The sequence below is a fragment of the Rattus rattus genome, chromosome 9 (assembly GCF_011064425.1).
Source record: "Rattus rattus isolate New Zealand chromosome 9, Rrattus_CSIRO_v1, whole genome shotgun sequence".
In the NCBI taxonomy this organism is placed as follows: Eukaryota; Metazoa; Chordata; class Mammalia; order Rodentia; family Muridae; genus Rattus; species Rattus rattus.
In genome coordinates this window covers 71550095-71570022 of record NC_046162.1, presented here as the reverse complement: position 1 = coordinate 71570022, position 19928 = coordinate 71550095, and the positions used below count along the sequence as shown (strand labels likewise).

General features: G+C 45.4%; 1 protein-coding gene across 4 annotated transcripts in view; it reads left to right on the top strand.

The window, feature by feature from the left end:
* The window catches only part of Helz (helicase with zinc finger), a 138227-nt gene that overhangs the window by 10233 nt on the left and 108066 nt on the right, over window positions 1–19928 (top strand). For all 4 annotated transcript variants that reach the window (XM_032913924.1, XM_032913925.1, XM_032913921.1 and 1 more), the window contains 2 exons: window positions 15333–15560; window positions 18726–18762. In XM_032913924.1, coding sequence (XP_032769815.1) covers window positions 15351–15560; window positions 18726–18762 — 247 coding nt within the window. In that variant the 5' untranslated portion in view covers window positions 15333–15350. The remainder of the gene's footprint in view (window positions 1–15332; window positions 15561–18725; window positions 18763–19928) is intronic.

Here is a 19928-nt window from a genome sequence, read left to right as displayed (position 1 = left end):
GAAGAGAGTGAGGTGGGGATCCCAGCGCAGCATCCGGTGAGGTGCTTGAGGATTTGGTGCAGCCTTCTTGGCATATCTGCAAACATCCAGCCTGAGGGTGGTATGTAGATCATATGCAGATGAAGAGCAACAGAAAGGAGAGGGTATGAAGGAGCCTGGGGTAGAGTGGGAATAGGTGGCTTGAGATGCATAACCTAATTACATGCATCCTGGGATAGTAACAGAGCCAAGTGGAAAGTGATGCTGTCCTTGGTCGGGATTGTGTGAGGGGATGGACTGGAAGAACGGGTGAGGGCATCAGAGACTAGTTGGATTCATGGCAGTTAAATGGAGGGCCATGAGGGCTTGGATCAAGTTGGTGGTTTTGAAAAGTGGTGGATGTAAGAAGTTTTGAAGACTGATGGGGGAGAGGTGGTGACTGGTAGGTGTGGGAGGGAAGGCGGTACAGTGGGCCCTGTGTCTGAAGTCAGGTGTGGTTGGGAGTCTGAAGAAGTAGACATGGAGATAGGTGCCATGGAGCATTTGCTTCTCTGCTTCATCCTAAAAATGCAGAAGGTCCTCACCCCAGTGTGCTTGCAGAGCTGGTAGTGACACCGTGTGGAGAGGATGATGGCTTTGTGCATGTAGAAATGTGGGGAGAGGAGCGCTTGAGTGCCCGGCTCTTCTGCTCTAGCCATCTTTCCTTCCCCGGCACCTACAGTAAGCCACACTCTGGAAGTGACTCCATGACCTCAGACTTCGTGTTTGTAGGGAAGTAGCATGGTTGGTTCCTGCTCTTCTAGAAGACTGTTACATTTATGTGTCTGAGTGTTTTGGCTGCATGTCTGTCTGTGTACCATGTGTGTGCCTGGTGCCCACTGAGATCAGAAGAGGGCGTCAGATCCCCTGGAACTGAGTTGTAGGAGGTTTCGAGCCACCATGAGGGTTCTAGGGACTGAATCCAGGCCTTTTGTAAGTTCTCTTAACCACTGAGCCACCACTGCAGCCCTGGTCTCAGACTTACTAAGGAAAAGTGAGAAAGAACCCAAGCAGTAGGGTACAGGGGGCAGGAGTGCCCAGCGGGAAGGGAAGGAGAAGCTACTGCAGAATTTCTAGTTGCTTCAGCTTTGTGTCTTGGGCTAAGTCTCCCGAGACTCTAAGCCCTTTTATTTTTGCCACAATAAAACTTGTTCCTTGTTGAAAATTATAAAGGATAGATGAATTGAAAGAAACTACAACGGTACCACCCAGAGCGTCCCATTTTTACTTTTAATAAACATTTGGAGTAGTTTCAGACTTACAGAGGAGGTGCAGATGTAGAATACAGTTCCCATGTAAGCTTCACCCAACCACCGCCCCTCCACTGTGAGCATTTCCAGTTTCCATGGCACCTTTGCCAGGCAGAAGAAACACTGCTTCCATTCTGCAGCTCTCTCTTCTCCTCTCCTCCTCCTCTCCTCTCCTCTCCCTCCTCTCCTCTCCTCTCCTCTCCTCTCCTCTCCCCTCCCCTTCTCCCTTCCCCTCCCTTGTTTCTCTCTTTCTCTCTTTCTGACAGGGTCTTTCCATGTATCCTTCACTATGTAAACTAGGCTGGCTCTAAATTCACAGATCCACCTGTCTTTGCCTCTCAAGTGCTGGCATTAGAGGTGTGCACCACCACATCTAGCCCAATGCACTATTCCCTTTTAATTAAGGGCTTACTTATTTTTGTTTTGTGTGAGGAGGTGTTTTGCCTGCCTGCATGTCTGCACCATGTTCATATAGTGCTCACAGAAGCCAGAAGAGGGCATTGGATCCCTTAGAAATGGAGTTAACTGCTAGATGTGTGCCACCATGTGGGTGCTGAGAATAGAGCCTGGATCCTCCGGGAGAGCACCGATGGCTCTTAGCCACTGAGCAGTCACCCCCGCCTCCAGTGCGCTGAGCAGTCACTCCCGCCTCCCTCCAGTGTGCTGTCCTTGCTTGTTTCTGACATAGAGTCACTTACTGTGCCACTGTGGCTGGCCTGGAATTCTGTGTAGACCAAACTGGCCTGCAACTCAGAGATCTGCCTGCCCCCGCCTCCTGAGTGCTAGGAATAATGGCTCGATCCACAGCTCCTGACAGCATTCTTGTTTAATTAGGAAGTTGGCCCTTTTCATGTTGATTTGCTCTTTAAGAAGCTCAGTTACTTTGAACTAATTCATTTGCCTATCTATATGGATAATCTGAAAGGAGAAAATACAAAAGAAGCAGTTTTATAGCAGTAAAATGTAGAAATATTAGATAATATTATAGAAAAGGGTTCAGTGAGAAATCTCAGGTTGACCTCGATCCTATGATCTCGCTGCCATGTTCTCTTCAGCAATTGTCTGCTGGTGTGGACCACCATAGCCAGCCGGAAAAGTTCGTCTGATGATAAAAATATCATCGAGGTAGGTTAGTACACCCCAGTAATCCCAGCTCTCCTGAGCCTAAGGCAAGAAGAGCTAGAATTTGGAGGTAGCCTGGGTGACATAGTAAGTTCCAGGTTATCCTGGGCTACAGACCCCATCAGAAAAAACAACCATCTTTGCTAGAATTCATTCTTTAAAAACAAAACGAAACTCTGTGTGTGTGTGTGTGTGTGTGTGTGTGTGTGTGTGTGTGTGTGTGTGTGTGCGCGATTGCGCTTGCGCTTGTGCTGTGCTGAGTGGAGGTCAGAGGACAACTTTGCCTTTGTTTCCCTCTCCACATTTACATGGAGTCAGTGCTGTCAGACCTTCAGGCAGCCATCTTGCCAGCCTGAGATCTCCTTAGTGTGCTTTGCTTGCTTCTCAGTGTGGGTGTGTTTCTCTTCATTAGGAGAGGTGTTAAATGGTTTAGGAGGACACTCAAGCTCTTTAGGAAATAATTTGGAATTACCGAAACAAGGTTATCTCCAGAGGTGCTAGCAATTTTGAAAAACGAGCTAGGGAAAAAGTCAGTGATGGGTGGAAAAAAGGATCTCAGTTTTAGCTCATGAATAAAAACAAATCATTGCCAAAATAGATCGTAGGCGGTCCTTCATGTTTCTTTTATATATTCAAAAGTTTTTTTTTGTGATCCTGCCCTGATGTTGCTTATGCCTGTGCTCAGGAGGCTGAGACAGGAAGATTGCTGCACGATCCTGTGCTACACAAGGAGTTCTTGGCTAGCCTGAGTTATGGCATATGAGAGCCTGTCTCAAGGAAATGAAATACACGAAAAATAAAATGTATATTTTTAAAAGATTTGTTTATTTTATGTAAATGAGTGCTCTATCTGTGAGTATTCCTGGATGCTAGAAGGGGGCATCAAACCCCAGGACAGATGGTTGTGAGCCACAATGTGGTTGCTGGAAATTGAATTTAAGACCTGTGGTAGAGCAGGCAGTGCTCTAACTGCTGAGCCATCTGTCCAGCCCTAAACTATTTCTCTTGACTGTACTGAAATCCGTTTGGAAGCATTACCACTTTGTGGAAGAGGGAATTTGAAATAGAACGTGGTTGACAGTCTTGATTTCTTCAAATTTTCTCCCAGAGGTTTAGTCTCTCCCAATGCTTCTTGTATAGTTAGCAGCTTAAAAAAAATCATTTTTACATTTATTAGTGTGTGTGTGTGTGTGTGCGTGTGTATGTGAGTTTGTGTGCATGCATGAACGCATGTAATCCATGGACAGTTTTCTGGGAACGTATGGGAGTCAGCTCTCTTCTCCCATCATGCGGGTCCAGGGGATAGAACTCAGGTCCTCAGGACTGAGCTATCTCACTGGTCCTTACATTTTCTTTATTTTTTCCTTCCTTCTTTCCTTCCTTTCCTCTTTCCCTCCCTCCCTCCTTCCTTCTTTCTTTCCTTTCTTTTGTGTATGTGTATGTGTGTGTGCTCAGTGATTTTTATGTTTTAGAGAAAAATGCAAGCCTGGTTGAATAGTAAGTATATTACTATAAATAAAATTTATTTTGCAGGGTTTCTGTATATTCCATAGAATTGTTACGTATTCCAGTCTGGGCAAAACAGATGATATACAAGCTAATACTGCATTCCTTTTTATGGGTGGCATCCCAGTGACAACTGAAATATTACATGACAGTTCTTAGTATGCCTGGTATTTTAGTTATTCTAGGTCACTTCTTTGGACAATTCAACTAAAATTCTTACTGAATAGTTTTAGTGACTGTGGTGGTTATCCTGGAGATAAAATGGCAGAAAACCTGACACCGATTTACATAATATTGGGCATTACATAATATTGGTATATTGGGCAGGTAAGCATTTTACAGACTGTCTATAATCCAAGGTAATAGATACCAGAGGCTCAATAATTCTGAAGGAAGCAGGCTGGTTTGAAGCGGTTGCTGGAAGCAGGGCAGGATGTCGGTAGGTCCAGAGAGGGGCTGGGGAAAAGCTGTGGGTAGGAGAGCAGTGTTGCCAGAGCCTCACTGTATTAGGGGTCTGTGTGTGCGGTGTGAGAACGTTAAGGTTGGGGTCAGATAGTGAGTGACCCAAGTGCTGAGTAATGAGCTTGGGCATTTCTCAGTGGGCATCTTGGAATCATGTGCCCTGGGGTGGGTAATGCTGTTAACTTTTTCTCCCAGAGGAATCATGACAGTTGCACCATGTAGTGAGTTCCAGGCCAGGCTAGTCCTGTGCATTGTGGTTTTGGCAGACCTCATGCTTTCTGCTTGTCCGTCGACCCTGCCGCTCATCGGGCACTGAGGGTCATGTGGGTCAGTCAGAATTTCTTCTTGTGGTCCTGGCACAATGACTTTGTAGTATAGCCTTATTTAGGATAATTCTGGAAATCCCACAGCCAAAATAGAGGCATGTGGCTAGCTTAAAAAATAAGGATTTCAAAGTTTTCCAGGAGTTCTTCTCTTTAAAATTTTTTTTTTTAAAAAAGATTTATTTATTATATGTAAGCACACTGTAGCTGTCTTCAGACACACCAGAAGAAGGCATCGGATCTCATTACAGATGGTTGTGAGTCACCATGTGGTTGCTGGGATTTGAACTCAGGGCCTCTGGAAGAGCAGTCAGTGCTCTTAACCACTGAGCCAGATCTCCAGCTCTAAAATGTTTATATTCTTTGTTTTGTAAAGAAACTTAAGCATATTTAATATGACCAAACCTATTAAATTTTTTGTTTGCTATGACTAGAGTCCAGTTATTAATAGGTTTTTACCTTTATTGTTTATGTGTGTCATGTGTGTGAGTCTGCATGCCTGCATGCATGTATATGGGCAAGGGCATGCCATGGCATCCACATGGAGGTCAGAGGATAGCTTGGCAGGAGTTAGTTCTCTCTTTCCACCGTGTGAGTCCAGAGCTTGAACTCATGTCTGTGGTTGGGCAGCAAGTGCTGTTGTCTGCTGAGCCAGCCTTACCAGCTCTGCTTGAGACTGATGGTCTTGAATTCTGCAGTGTAGCTGGGGTGTGTTTGAACTTCTCATCTTCCTGCCTCTGCCTCTGAGTGCTGGGGCTATAGGTGTGTTGATGTTGGAAATCAAAACCCATGAATGCTAGGCAGGCCACTGAGCTACGTCCGTCAGCTCCAAGAACCTCGTATATAATTTTGTCTTTTAAGTTCTTCTATGACTGTTGTCTATGTATACATAGGATGTTTAGTTCAAAAGGAAGCTATCTTGGGGGGGGTCTGATCAAGAATCAGTTATGGGTCTGGGCGTACAGCTCAGTGTTAGAGTGCTTTTCTAGCATCTCGGGGCCCTGGGCTCAACTTCCAGTACTGACACGACACCCCGTCCCCCACAGAGAAAAAGAATCAGTGAGGGCTGTTAGTGATTTCAGTGAAAGAAGAGAGGAGGTTAAATATAGCTGTTAGTCTTCTGAACCTTTACAAATGCATATGGGTCCTTTAAGTTAATTGTGAAGCAGACAGTTTTGTGTTGATAGAGGGAAAGAGGAGACAGGTGTAGAATCGTCCTGACTTTAGAGTGACATTTTGGTTATCACTGTTGCTCCCTGGAGTTTGCTCACAGTTGCTGTTTGCTCTTTAAATCCTAGAGGTTTTGAGATCAAAGAGCATTGTGGCCACACTGACAAGAGAAGTTAGTGTAAGGAATGCAACAGGTTGGTTTGTGTCTGTGTGTATGTGTGTAGTGTGTGCACAATGTGAAGGTGGAGGCTGGTGTTGCAGGTCCTCCTTAGTTTCTGTCTGTCTGTCTGTCTGTCTATCATCCATCCATCCATCCATCCATCTATCTATCTTTGGAGACAAGGTCTCTCACGAACCTGGAGCTCACAACACAGTTGGCAAGCAAGCCCCAGGGATCCCAGTGCGGGGATTATAAATATTTTACAGATGAGCATTCTCTTCTGCCCCTCCTTTTGTGTTGTTTTCGGAGATGGCTCTGGACTTGTGGCATCTTCCTGCCTCAGCCTCCTAAATGCTGGGATTACAAACGTATATTGCCACATCTAGTAATGATTTTGTTTTCAAATAAAAATAGGCTGGGCATGGTGTCTCATGGCTTTAATCCCACCAGGCAGGTCTCTTGTGAGTTGGAGGCCAGCCTGGTCCACAAAGCAGCGAGTTCCACAGCTTCTCAAAGAAACGAGTAGATTTCATGACTTGATTTAAGGTGGTCTGCTGATTCCTGGTGCTGTCACGACAGATGCTTGGTCCTGGCCAGTCTGCCTGCCGCGCTCTGGTACGCCATTGATTTTATTTTCTTCAGCATTTACTTTGGACCCAGACCAGCCATCCAGCTCTGATGGAATTCTTCAAAAGCATCCTGTGTTCTGTGCCAGGTGACCTCCAACAGCTGGCTTATTGCAAACTGCTCTTCCTGAGGCTGCACTCCTGCTTTTCAGCCTACGGAGGAGGAAGGCTGCAAGCTTTTTTCCCTCTTATTTTGCATCTGTTTTCCCCATTTTCTAAAAGTGTGTCAATCATGACACTAAGGTTTATCCTTATTTCATTATTTTTACTTTATTGGTATTGTTTTACTCTGTTTATATTTGATTGTTTTTTTTGTTTTTTTTTTCTTTTTTTCTTTTTTTCGGGGCTGGGGACCGAACGCAGGGCCTTGCGCTCGCTAAACAAGCGCTGTACCGCTGAGTTAAATCCCCAACCCCTATATTTGATTGTTTTATCTTATTTCATTTTATTTATTTATTTTTTCTGAGATGGGTTTTTGTCTTTGGCTATCCTGGAAAGAGCTCTGCAAACCAGACTGGCCTTGAACTGACAAGAGTCCAACTGTCTCTTGCCTCCTAAGTGCTGGGATTAAAGGCATGCGCCACCATGCTCAGAAGAACTGATTTGTTTTGGTGAATAGGTCTCCTAGTTGAATGCACATATGGGTTAGGCAGACTTCATCTACATAGTCTCCAGTGCAGAACCACATCCCCCACTCATGCTGCCCTTGAGTATTGTGCTTCCCCTGGCTTGTCACTGAGCACACAGTCTGCAAGTCTGAGGACTGCTTTCTGCTCTTAATTATTAATCTCCTCGTTTGTTTGTTTTGTGTGTCTGTCTACCTGACTGCCTGCATGCGGAGGTCAGAGGATAGATCACTCTTGGGTGTCAGTTCTCCGACTCCACTAGTGGGCTCTGGGGCTCTAACAGATCTTCAGGTTTGATGACGAGCACCTTTCCTGCTGAGCCATTGGTGTCACCCAGCTTGTTTGTTGTAGGTCGTTCTTTTTCACTGCTGAGTAGTTTTCCACTGTGGGAGCACTACACTGTATTCAGTCATTCGCTGCTAAAGGATGCTTGAGTTTCATTTTTAGCAATTCTGAATAGAGCAGCTGTAAACATTTATTTACAGGTTTTTGTGTTCTCATTGTCTTGGGATAAGTGGATGGAACAAGAGGTGTTACTGAGACATGTATGTTAGTGTGTGAGTATGGGCGGGTTCATATGTGGAGGACAGAAGAAGGTGACAGATGCTGTCACTCAGCCTGTTCCTTTGGAGGCACAATCTGTCTTGAACTGGGGGCTTGGTTTTTCTGGTTAGCCTGGAAACCAGCCGGCCCCAGGTCCTGTCTTAGAAGCCGCAGCCCCTCGGAGCCTGTCTTAGCTTTCTGTGGAGCTGAGGCTGTAGGAGTGCGCCAGACTCTGATATGTGCACAGCAGGACTGGAACTGGGGCTTTCTAGAAGAGCAGCAGGTGCTCGTAATTAATTGCCAAGCCCTCTTTGTAGCCACAGCCCTTGAGGCTCATCTCTTCAGTGTGTGATACCTGATCCTGGCTTTAATTTGCATTTGTGGGAGGGCTAGTGGTGTTGAATATCTTCTTTTACTATTACTACTACCACTACTACTCCTACTCCTACTATTATTTACTATTGTTACTTGGCTCTTTTGAAGCATGCTCTCTCTCTTAGCTCTTATGAAGCCTTGGGTGTCCTGGAACTCCTTCTGTAGACCAGGCTGGCCTTGAACTCAGAGATCCTTCTGTCTGCCTCCCTGAGTGCTGGGATTAAAGGCACGTGCCATCGTGCTTGCTCTTCTTACTGTATTTTCAATTGTTTGTGTATCTATGTGCTCACATGTGTTTGTGCATGTAAGTATGGTGTTTGTGGAGGTGGTGGCTGTGCCCACACAACCATTACCTGTTTACTGAAAAGAAAATTATTCCTGTGCTAAGTAGGCAAAGTTGTCACATAGAGTGATATTTTATTGTCTTCAACCATAGTACTGAATTTATTTTATATTTTTGGGTGTTGGTTTGTTTGAGACAGAGTCTCATCGTAGCTCTGGCTAACCTTGAACTCGTAGAAATTCACCTGCCTCTGCCTCCCAAGTGCTGGAACTCTGACTTTCTATTTTGTTTTTTTAAACATTTTATTTTTTATTTCATATGCATTGGTGTTTTGTCTACATGTATATCTATGTGAGAGTGTCAGATCTTGGAATTACAGACTGAAGTGAACTGCCTTATGGGTGCTGGGAATTGAACCTGGGTCCTCAGAAAGATTAGTCAGTCCTCTTAACCACTGAGCCATCTCCCAAGCCCCTGAATTTCTTTTTCTTTTTCTTTTTTTCAAAGATCTATTTACTTTATTTAAATGAATACAGTGTAGCTGTCTTCAGATGCATCAGAAGAGAGCATCAGATCCCATTACAGATGGTTGTGAGTTACCATGTGGTTGTTGGGAATTGAACTCAAGACCTTTGGAAGAACAGTCTATGTTCTTTTTTTTTTTGTTGTTCTTTTTTTCGGAGCTGGGGACCGAACCCAGGGCCTTGCGCTTCCTAGGCAAGTGCTCTACCACTGAGCTAAATCCCCAACCCCCAGTCTATGTTCTTTTTTTTTTTTTTTTTTTTTTTTTCCAGAGCTGAGGACCCAACCCAGGGCCTTGCACTTGCTAGGCAAGCGCTCTACCACTGAGCTAAATCCCCAACCCCAGTCTATGTTCTTAACCACTGAGCCATCTCTCTAGGTCCCTGAATTTCTTTATAAAGATATATTTATTTTAGCATGTGAATGTTTTGCCAGCTTGTAGTAGAGCTATGGATGGTTATAAACTGCCGTGTGGGCACTGAGAAACTGAACTTGGGCGTCTTAACCTCTGAACCAATTCCAGCTGGAAAGTACTAAGTGTTAAGTGATTTCCATTTTACATAAGTGAAACTCTGCAAGTTTAGGGGAGTTACCACTGTGAAGCAGTTTAAGTGCTTCACAGAGGAACCCAAGAAGGGAAGAATTGGCGGTCTCACTGTCCATTCCCAGATGGTTTTGAGACCTCAGGTGAAGTCACGTGCTCCAGGCCACGTGAGTGAGCTTTCAAGGTGGGGCCTCTGCCTTAGTCTGCTCTGCATCAGGTCATTGTTCCTGAGGACACATACATAGCATGGGCAGTATTAGTTTGTTTTTATTGCTACTTGTGTTTATAGTATTTGTTTAGGTACAGGCTGTGAGTTTTGTGGGATGATTTGCGTTTTGGTACCTGGTTTGTCTCTTTTCTTTCCTGTGGTGTTTGGAGTTTATTCTAGGACTATTAATGGAAGGCAAACACTTGCCACTGGGTTGTAACCCCAGCCCTCTTGTTCCTTAGACTTTGTTTTTAATACATGCACAGACACGTAACACAATTAAAAAATAAAATAAATCTTTGAAAAAGGGGGCTGGAGAGATGGCTCTTGAGTTGTAAGCCGGATTCTGTCTCAAAAACCCAAAAGTTGGGGCTGAGAGCTAGCTCAGTGGTTAAGAGCTTTTGCCGCTCTTCCAGAGGATCTGAGTTCAGTTTCCAGCACCCACATTGGGCATCTTACTGCCTCCTATAACCCCAGTCCCTGGGATCCCACACCTCTGGCCTCCAGGGTACCTGCACTCATATGTATACATAATTAAAAGTAAATTTATAAAAGTACTTCTTAGAGACACTTCCACTGTGTGGGTCCCAGGGATCAAAGTCAGTCTCAGCCTTGAGCACCTTTACCCACTGAGCCATCTTGATGGCCCCTTTTAATTACTTCATTTAGGGACAGGGTCTTACTAAATTGTCCAGGCTGTCCTTGAACTTGCTTCTTGGCCCAGGCAGGTTGTCAGTGTGGGATCCGTTTTGCCTCAGTCTTCCTGGCAGCTGGATGTCATATGGCTTACCTTTCTGTTATCTGTGTGCCTATCTGTCAGCTCCTGACTGAGGCTGATTTCGTTAATGCCTAGTGACGGTTATCATTATTTCAAGTTGGCAGATGGACTGTGGTGTCTGGGAGGTAGAGGCTGGGGGTGCTGTTCAGCAGACTGCTGTACGTGGGACAGCTCTCTGCAGCACAGACGTATCTCTGGTGTGTGCCATGGTTAGTGATTGTTCTGTAATACTGTTCTTTTTTTGTTTTGTTTTAAAATTTAAGTTTTAGTTTTTATGTTCACAGGTGCCTGCATGTGTGTGTATCATATGCATGCAGTGTTCATGGAGATCTTGCCAGGTCATTGGGTCTCTGGGAACTAGGACTACAGAGGGCTGTGAGCACCATGACTATGCTGGGAACTGAACCTGGGTCTTCTGGGGAAGCAGACAGTGCTTCTAACCACTGAGCTGTCACCCCATCCCTGTACCGCTGGTCTTAGGTGTGGCGGACGGCAGAGTCACTGCAACAATCCAGAAATGAGTAGTTTTTGATTTTTGTTCGATAATTGATTCTACCAAGTCAATACATGTTTATATTAGGGACATAAATTCAAATCATAACTGAACTATTTAAACTCTCTTAAACCCAACTGGGAAATGTATAGCATGTGGAGGGAGCTGAGGGAGTTTGCAAGGAGACCAGGAAAAAGACTGAAGAGATGCCATCTATTTGTCCAATTATCTTGTTAGTTAGTAACACAGTTTTTATTTTTATGTTAAATGACTAATTTGTTAAAAAAAAAAGAAAGAAAATGAAAACAAAATGCAGGTGATGCTCGCATGCCTGGAATCCCAGCCCTTGAGAGGCAGAGGCCGAGGCAGGCAGTCTGGTCTAAGAGTGAGTTCCAAGACAGCCAAGGGTACACAGGCAAATCTTGTTTTGAAAAAAAAACCAAAGAAGCCTAAAAAGTATTAACACTTAACATGTTAAGTATAAACATTTAAAACCATATTTTGTTTTTAGTTAAAAACCCCAGGAGGTGGGAAAAAGCAGCTCAGTTGGTAAGGCCTGTCATACAGGCCCGAGGATCCAAGGAAAGCCAGGCATGGTAATGTGGACTTGTAATCCAGTGTTGGGAAAACAGGCAGATCCTTGGAGGTTTTAGCCAGCCCACCTAACCAAATTGATAAACTCCAGATTTAGTAAGAGACCTTATCTCAAAAACAAAAACAAAAACAAAAACAAAAAAAACCCCACCACCACCAAAAAAAAAAACAAAACAAAAAAAACAGAGTAAACTCGATGTAGTGAGGCACATCGTTGTTTTTGAAACAGGGCCTTCCGATGTAGCCTTGGCTGTCCTAGGCTCTGTCATAGATCAGGCTGGCCTTGAACTCTTGGGTGCTGGGATTAAAGGCAAAGGCATGTTGCACCAGGCTGGCTATGATGCATGCTTTAGTCCCACTATTCAAGAGGCAGAGGTAAGGGTTGGAGTGATGGAGGGAAGGCTGCTTTTCCAGAGGGTCCTGGTTTGTCCTCAGCACCCACTTAGTGGGTCAAACTGTAACAGGGATCAGATGCTCTCTTTTGGCCTCTGTGAACACCAGGTTTAGGAAAAACTCCCATAAGCATAAAATAATAGTAGTAGTAGTAGTAGTAGTAGTAGTAGTAGTAGTAGTAGTAGTAGTAGTAATAGGCAGATGGATCTCTTAAACTCACAGAGGTGACTTTAAGGCCAGTCTGGTTTACATAGTGAGACACTTCAAAAGAAGGTTGAGAGTAATTGAGGAAGATGCTTATGTTAACCTTTAGCCTTCATGTGCCTTTCTTCTCTCTCTCTCTCTCTCTCTCTCTCTCTCTCTCTCTCTCTCTCTCTCTCCATATTGAGAGAGTTAGAGGATATTGTATTGCATCTTATATACTACTTGTATTTGCTAACTGCTGATATACACTGGTGATGTCCCTTTTGACCCCTCTTACTGTCCCTTCAGGGTGTCTGTGTCTTCTGCAGAATCACAGTGTGGGAAGTTGAAGGGCGGTGCTCATTTCTGAAGCCTCTCATCCCGCACTGCAGTTTATGGCTGCAGAACAGTTTACTGAGGGCAGAGCCAGGTTATGGAGGTTGGAGCTGGGGATGCCAGCCAAGAGCATTTCTGTTGGCCAGTGCTTATCTACCTTCATAATGCTGGGGCCCTTTAATACAGCTCCTCATGCTGTGGTGACCCCCAACCATGACATTATTTTTGTTGCTACTTCATAACTGTAATTTTGCTTCTGAATCATAATGTAAACATCTGTGTCTCCTAATGGTCTTGGGCAATCCCCGTGAAAGGGCTGCGACCCACAGGTTGGAAACTGCTGCTGCAGGCTGAGGAGGTGATGGGACAGATGGACTCTATAAGGACAACAGGGAGCATGGAGGTTGTCAGAGCAGAAGAAAGGCTAAGGATTGACCAATCGAAGCAGGCCGCAGCCTTGATGAGGGTGGGAGGAGGGTTGGCGGGAGCCGGTCTTGAAGCAAGTGCTGTCGCTGCCACTTCTTACAGTCTCTGTGAAGGGATGGGGAGAAGCAGGCTTGAATCCCTGCTGTCCGTTCTAACTTTTACTACACAAGTGCGAGCACAAGTCATGGTGCACATGCATGAGGGGCCAGATAACAACTTTTGGGGGTTGGTGGTCCTTCCACTGTAAGACCTGTGGGCCAGACAAGCTGGTGGGCTTTTCCAGGAAGCACCTTTACTAAACGATCTTGCTGACCTTCTTATTGTCTCCTTGAACCATTTTACTGGTTTTTCTCTCTCTGATAGAGTAAACTAATATGTATGGATTTATTAGAGTGGCTTATAGGATGTATCCCAAGTAGTCCAACAATGGCTGTCTCCCATGGAAAGGGGAGGGATCCAGTAGGTGTTCAGTCCACAAGACTGGATGTCTCAGCTGTCCCTATCCGCTGCTGGAGTCCCTGTCCTGGAGAGCTGCCCATTCCGTCTGTGTCGGAATCCTGAAGAAGTAGGTTCTAACACCAGCACAGGAGTGAGTACCTCAGCAACAGGACAGGCGAACGCTCCTGTGTGGGTGAGGGCAAGCAGGCAAAAAGCAGAGCTTCTTTTTCCCTGTCCCTTTACGTAGGCTATCACCAGGAAGTGTGGACCAGAATAGGGTTGGTCATCTGACTTCATACGATCCAGATTCAGTGTGGGTCTCCCACCTAAATAATCCAGCCCAGAAACATCCCTCACAGCTGTGCCCAGCTTCTTAAGTTTTAGTTAATTTCAAAACCATATTTTGAAAAAGACTTTACTTTTGCGTGAATGAAGATGTGCCACAGAGCCCATGCCAGGTCACAGAAGCTGGTTCGCTCCTACTGTGTGGTACCCTGGGATCCAGCTTCAGTTGTCAGCAAGGCAAGCACCTTTTCCCACGGAGTCGCCTCGCTGCCTCTAGTGTGCCCTTAGTGGTCAGTGCTGCCATTCCTGCCTGTTGACCTTCCTTCAGAGGACTGACATTGATAGATTACTTCTTTTTTCCTCCCCTTTCATAGTCCCGGGAATCAAACTCAACCCTGTACATGCCAGCCCGGGGCTCTACCACCTTTGTTTACAACCTGTCCTTCACGTGCTGACTGTGGGAAGAATCTCCGACTCTCATGGTATTTGACCCATAGTCCTCCCTACCCTACTCTACTGCAAAGTTTTGGCATCTCGAGTTTAACGTGTGGTTTATCTCCTCTTGCTGAGTTCAGCTGAACACTTCCTTTTTTAAACATTTTTTGAAAAATGTTCTTGCGTGTGCATGTGTGGGTGCGTGTGTCAGAGGAAAGCTTGCAGAAGTTCGTTCTTCTACCTTGTGCTTATCAGGGATCGACAGGCCGCCAGACTGGGTGGCAAGCGCCTTTACCTGCTGAGCCCTCTGGTTCAGCTGACCTGATGTCTCTGCAGAGCTGGAGTTTGCTCCTGCTGTGGTCTGTGCTGTGAACTGTTCCCCTCCTGAGCCAGCTCACGCTTCAGATGGAGCGTCTTTCTGGTCTTCGGTAGCCTGAGCTTTGGCTCCTCTGCTAACCTCTGAGATCCTGGAAAGCAGTGACCTCATGCCTTATCTCTGTGTTTGGGGCTGTTTGCATATAGCCTGGCCCTCTGGGAATGTGGGCGGAGTTGAAGGCCCAGCTCGGACTTTGGCTAGACGGGTGTGAGAAAAAAAAATCCTACACAATATGGTTTTGATTTTCTGCAGTGCCAGAAGTGTAAGACTAGAGAGAGGCTGAAACTTGAAGGTTTAGACAGGAAAAGTTTTTGCTCTTTTGGTCAGAAAAGTAGAATCTTGTTGTTATGTGTACCTGTAGCATTCATTTATGTTTCATTTAGGAGGAATTCGATCCTAGGGGCTTATGGTGGTAGGTTAGCATGGGTCTTAGGAAATACAGGCTTCATAAATTATGCGTGTTAATTTTACTCTTCCCACAGCTGCGATGACCAGGAAGTTTGCTGAGGAAGCCTCTCCATTGGGAGAGGTGCGATGGGGAGAGTGTATAAGCATTACTATGTATCTGTCTCATTCTCTTTTTAAACACATACTCTTAAGACCTTCAGTTATTTGCAGATATGTTTTGCCTGTGTATGTACTTCCGAGTGTATGTTCACTCCGGGCATGCAGGTACCTGACGAAGCTGTCAGGTCCTCTGGACCGGGCATTACAGTTGGCTGTGAGCTGGCCAGGAGCTGAACCTCGGTCCCAAATCTGGGTTCTCTAAAAGAGCAGCCAGTGCTTTCGATTGCCGAGCTGTGTCTCCAGCCCCTTGCCGAGTCTTTAAGTCACATCCATTCTTTTCTCATGTTTAGGATTTTTGTCCCTGAGTCATGGAAGACAGAAGAGCTGAAAGGTCATGTGAACAAGCGTGCGCGTCACTGCAGAGGCAGGACTATGACATGGCCCTCCAGCACTGCACAGACGCCCTGCTCTCTCTTGGCCAGTACTCCATGACAGACTTCACAGGGCCGTGCCCAGTGGAGATTGAGCGCATCAAAATCGAGAGTCTTCTGTACAGAATTGCCTCATTCTTGCAGTTGGTGAGTGGATGCTGTTGGTACACCAGTGACGAGCTGTTGATGTACCCGTAGTTACAAGGACCATATGCTGGACACTTCTGTACAAATGAGGTAGCTTGGGCCTGAACAGATTCGAGGGAAATACCTGGTGATTGCTGAACATTCTCAATGGCAAACAACTATATTTAAAACTTTACAAACTGGGTTATGGTACTCACTCATTTAATATGTGTTTATCGAGCACATTTGTCTGATAGACATTGTTCTAGAAATTTTACACACAGACTGGTAAGAGAGAGAGAGGCCTTCTTGCTGCCACAGTCTGGTAGGGAATAGGTAGAAGCACTGGCTGTTGCAGGTGGCTGTACACTAGGTTGGTAGCATTCAGGGAGGTGAGGGCCCAGGAACCTCAGAGCAGCTATGCTGCCCATGGGTGTTTACCCAGGCTGTTCCGGGCCAGCCTATGAGAAGGTGATAGGAAGGGGAAGTAAGAATGTGGAGCTCTGGAGAAAGGGAACAGGCAGACGGTGCAGGGACTCTGAGGCAGAGGCATCACAGTCAAATGTGAATACTAGCTGCACTGGTATGATTCTAGAGTGAGTGAGGGGGAGGGAAAGAGTAGGGCAGTGGGGTCTGTCGGGCCTTCTGAGTCATTCACATGAGTGATTGGGGGCTGCTATAGAGGCTGGGGCAGAGCAGGGGTGGGATTTGATTCACCAGGAACCCTTAGACTAATTTTTAAAATAGGTTATTAAAAACAAAACAAGTTGGGATTTAGCTCAGTGGTGGCGCGGGCTTGCCTAGGAAGCACAAGGCCCTGGGTTCTGTCCCCCAAAAAAAAAAGAAACCAAAAAAAAAAAAAAAAAAAAAAACCAAAAAAAAACAAAAAAAAAAAAAACAAAACAAAACAAAATGGGCCGTGGTAGCACATGCCTTTAATTCTAGCAGTTGGGGGTCAGAGGCAGGACTGTCTGAGTTTGAGGCCAGCATAACTAAACAGAGGGTTTCAGGACAGCCAGGGCCTGTTTCAAAAAATGAGAAAAAAAAGTGTTGGGCATAGTAGTACATGTGTGAATCCCAGCACTTGGGAGGTAGAGGCAGGAGGATCTCTGTGAGTTCAAGGGCAGCTCCATTTACATAGTGAATTCCAGAACAGCTAAGGCTATTCAGGGAGACCTTGCCTCAAAAAAACAAAGACAGACTATAAAGGGGTATGAATGTATGCAAGGGGACTGTTGGGATGACGTAGGGCCAAGATGACCAAGACTCAATGTTCAGTTTATAAACAGCAGTGCAACCTGTTCTGTGCACAGGTTGAAGGCAGCAACAGATTTCCTAACACCAAGTGCAGGGAGAAAGAGAGAGAGAGAGAGAGAGAGAGAGAGAGAGAGAGAGAGAGAGAGAGAGAGAGAGAGAGTGTGTGTGTGTGTGTGTGTGTGTGTGTGTGTTTTCTGTCATGTGAAGTTACTTACCCTGAACCATTTTGACTGAGTGCTTTCTAGAACGGGGCTCCCTTGAGCTGGGGTGAGAAAGCCCCGGGTGGGGAGCATGTTTGTGAGTTTAGTTTTGTGTCTTCAGATTTGAGGTTTCTCTGAGCATCAGGCAGGTGACAGGAGTGAGTGCAAGCGAGGGGTTTCTGGAGAGAGATTAAGGATGTTAGTTAGCATCCAGGGCTTGGTTCAGGTCCCAGGAAGAAGCAGGCTGCAGACCCGGTGTGATGGGACCTGTTGGTGTGAGAGAAGGAGCAGAGGGCAGGGAGGACTAGCTGGGAGTAAAAGGAAAGGTGAGAGAGCCCTAGGCCATGCGCTCTGTGCAGAAGATGAGATATCATTCACTCAGGTCACTGGCTGCCTCTGGGGACGCAGCAGGTGTGTGACTCACACTGGATGCAGGGTAGGGTGCTGTCGGCCATGATGGGACTAGCTTCCTTAGACAGTCCGACTTAAAGAGAACCTGAGAGAGTTAGGGCAGGAACTCTTTTTATGTTTTTCTTTCTTCAACAGTCTCACTGTGTAGCCCTGGCTGGTCTGAGCCTCCATTTGTAGAGTAGGCTGCTCTCCAACTGGTGATCCTCCTGCTTCTGCCTTTGGAATGAAGGTTTACAAGCTTGCAGAGCCAACTCTGAGAGAATTTCTGCCACAGCACCAGAGAAAAGAAAGGAGCCTGTGGAAAAAGTAGAAGTCAAGTCACAAGTTTAGGGTTTTTAAAATTTTATTTTTTAAAATCATATTTATTTTTACTTTATGTGCATTGATGCTTTGCCTGCATTTGTATCTGTGTGAGGGCGTCAGATCGCCTGGAACTAGAGTTACAGACAGTTGTGAGCCACCATGTGGGTACTGGGGATTGAACCTAGGTCCTCTGGAAGAGAGGCCAGTGCTCTTAACTACTGAGCCATCTCTCTTTTTTTTTTTTTTTTTTTTTTTTTTTTTTTTTTTTTTTTTTCCGGAGCTGGGGACCAACCAGGGCCTTGGCGCTTCCTAGGTAAGCTCTACCACTGAGCTAAATCCCCAGCCCCTCTGAGCCATCTCTCTTAAGTTCCCCTTTCCCCCTTCACTCTGCAAGACTGGGTTTATGGTTTCTCTGTGTATTCCTGGATGTTTTGGGATTTGCTCTGTAGACCAGGCTGGCCTCGAACTCAGAGATCTGCTGTCTCTACTTGCATGCTAGGACTAAAGGTGTGCGCCAGCATACCTGGCTCAGTCAGATTTTTTTTTTTTCTTTTTAAGTTGGGAAAAATAATAGCATGATAGTTTAGGAATGAATCAGTGGAAAGGAACCATGAAAAGGTATGGTAGAGTAGAAGAAGCTTGGAGGTGGATGGTTGGTAGGTTTAGAAAGGAGTAGGTGTGAGGAGAGGCTGCTGGGAAGGAGGTAGATACAGCTGTGACAGTGGGAATTCTCAGTCAAGCCGTTGGCAGGGGAAGAGGAGGTGGGGGAGGAGGTTGTGGCTAGCTCGGAGGCTGGAGGAGGTGAGAGTGCTGTGGGAGTGGGTGCAGGGCAAGCACTGTGATGTGGTGGAGGTGGCCCTCAGAGAGCACGGGCATGAGCCATCCCTGTGAGTGTTAGACTGACAGCATTCACAGTTCTCCTCAGACGCAGCTCGGCTCCTCTGTGCTGCTGGGTCTTAAAAGCAGCCTTTGAAGCATGTCAGTTTACCTTGTGTCTTTTCTTTTCTTTTTGTAGAAAAACTACGGGCAAGCTGATGAAGATTGTAGGCATGGTATGTTTAAAAGACGGGACCCTTTTCTGATTCGAAGGTTTTTTAAATGATTAAATTGAACAAAGTTTAAGGTTTGATTTTTTTTTTAAATTTCCATTTGCCAATTTCGAAAGCAATTATAATGTTAAAATCCTCTCTTACTGTCATGCCTAGTGAAGGATTGAGTTGTCTTTCCTGCTGTGACAAGCATATACCAGGTGAACATGTGAGCATGACTGCTGACATTCCTGTCCCACGTGCCCCTTCACCGTCGCTCCCTCAAGGGGCATTTAGAGTGAGTCCTTTAAGTCCAGGCAAGCAGTTATAGTCTGTAAGTGCCATGTTTAAGAAATGCATCACATCTTGATAAAAATGCTAACCTCAATATGTTGAAAATATCTGTGCTTTCTTCTAAACAAGTCAGAGTACGTTCCTTAGTAGTCCGACTGGAATGTTTCGGAGTTCTCTTTCCTGTTTTCTTGTGGCCGGAAGTTGAGACCAATAAGATCCACATTCTCTGAGTGCTCATTGTGTGGAAATCTTTTTCCTGGCCTTTGCTGCATCTCTGTAGAGTGCCCAGGACCCTGAGGGTGAAGGGTTCAGTGTGCCTTCCCACGCTCTCCTGCTGGGCTGTTCACACAGCTCAGTGGCTTGGATAATGTAAGTCATGTTTCATTTATCCAGAACTGGGGGTTCAGGCCGAGGTATTTGACATGTTTAGGTCTTGTTTGTTTGTTTTGACTCTTTATTTCTTTGTGTCAAAACTTTAAAAAGGAATTAAATATCTATTTTACACCTTACCCAGCCACCTTACATACTTCTGTGGCACATGGGGCATATTTTACACATTAGTCACTAATGCTCAGTGGCCTTTCTGTGAACCTTGCAATAGAATTATAGCGGTTTGGGGCTTAAATTAGAATTAGAGATATTCCTGTCATCTTTGCACATTTCTAAAAAGCACTAAGCAGATACAATACCATATAGAGAAATGTAACATCTCTGTCTCATCTGGAGAAGTGGTGTGCTTAGTAAGCCTGCCTTTACTGTACTGAGAAACGCAGGGGCTTATAATACATAAATTGGTTTTTCCCCAATTTAGCAAATAGTTTTATAGTGGAGCTGGTGAGATGGCTTAGCAGGTAAGAGAACACTTGTTTTTGCAGAGAGAGGATCCAGGTTCGATT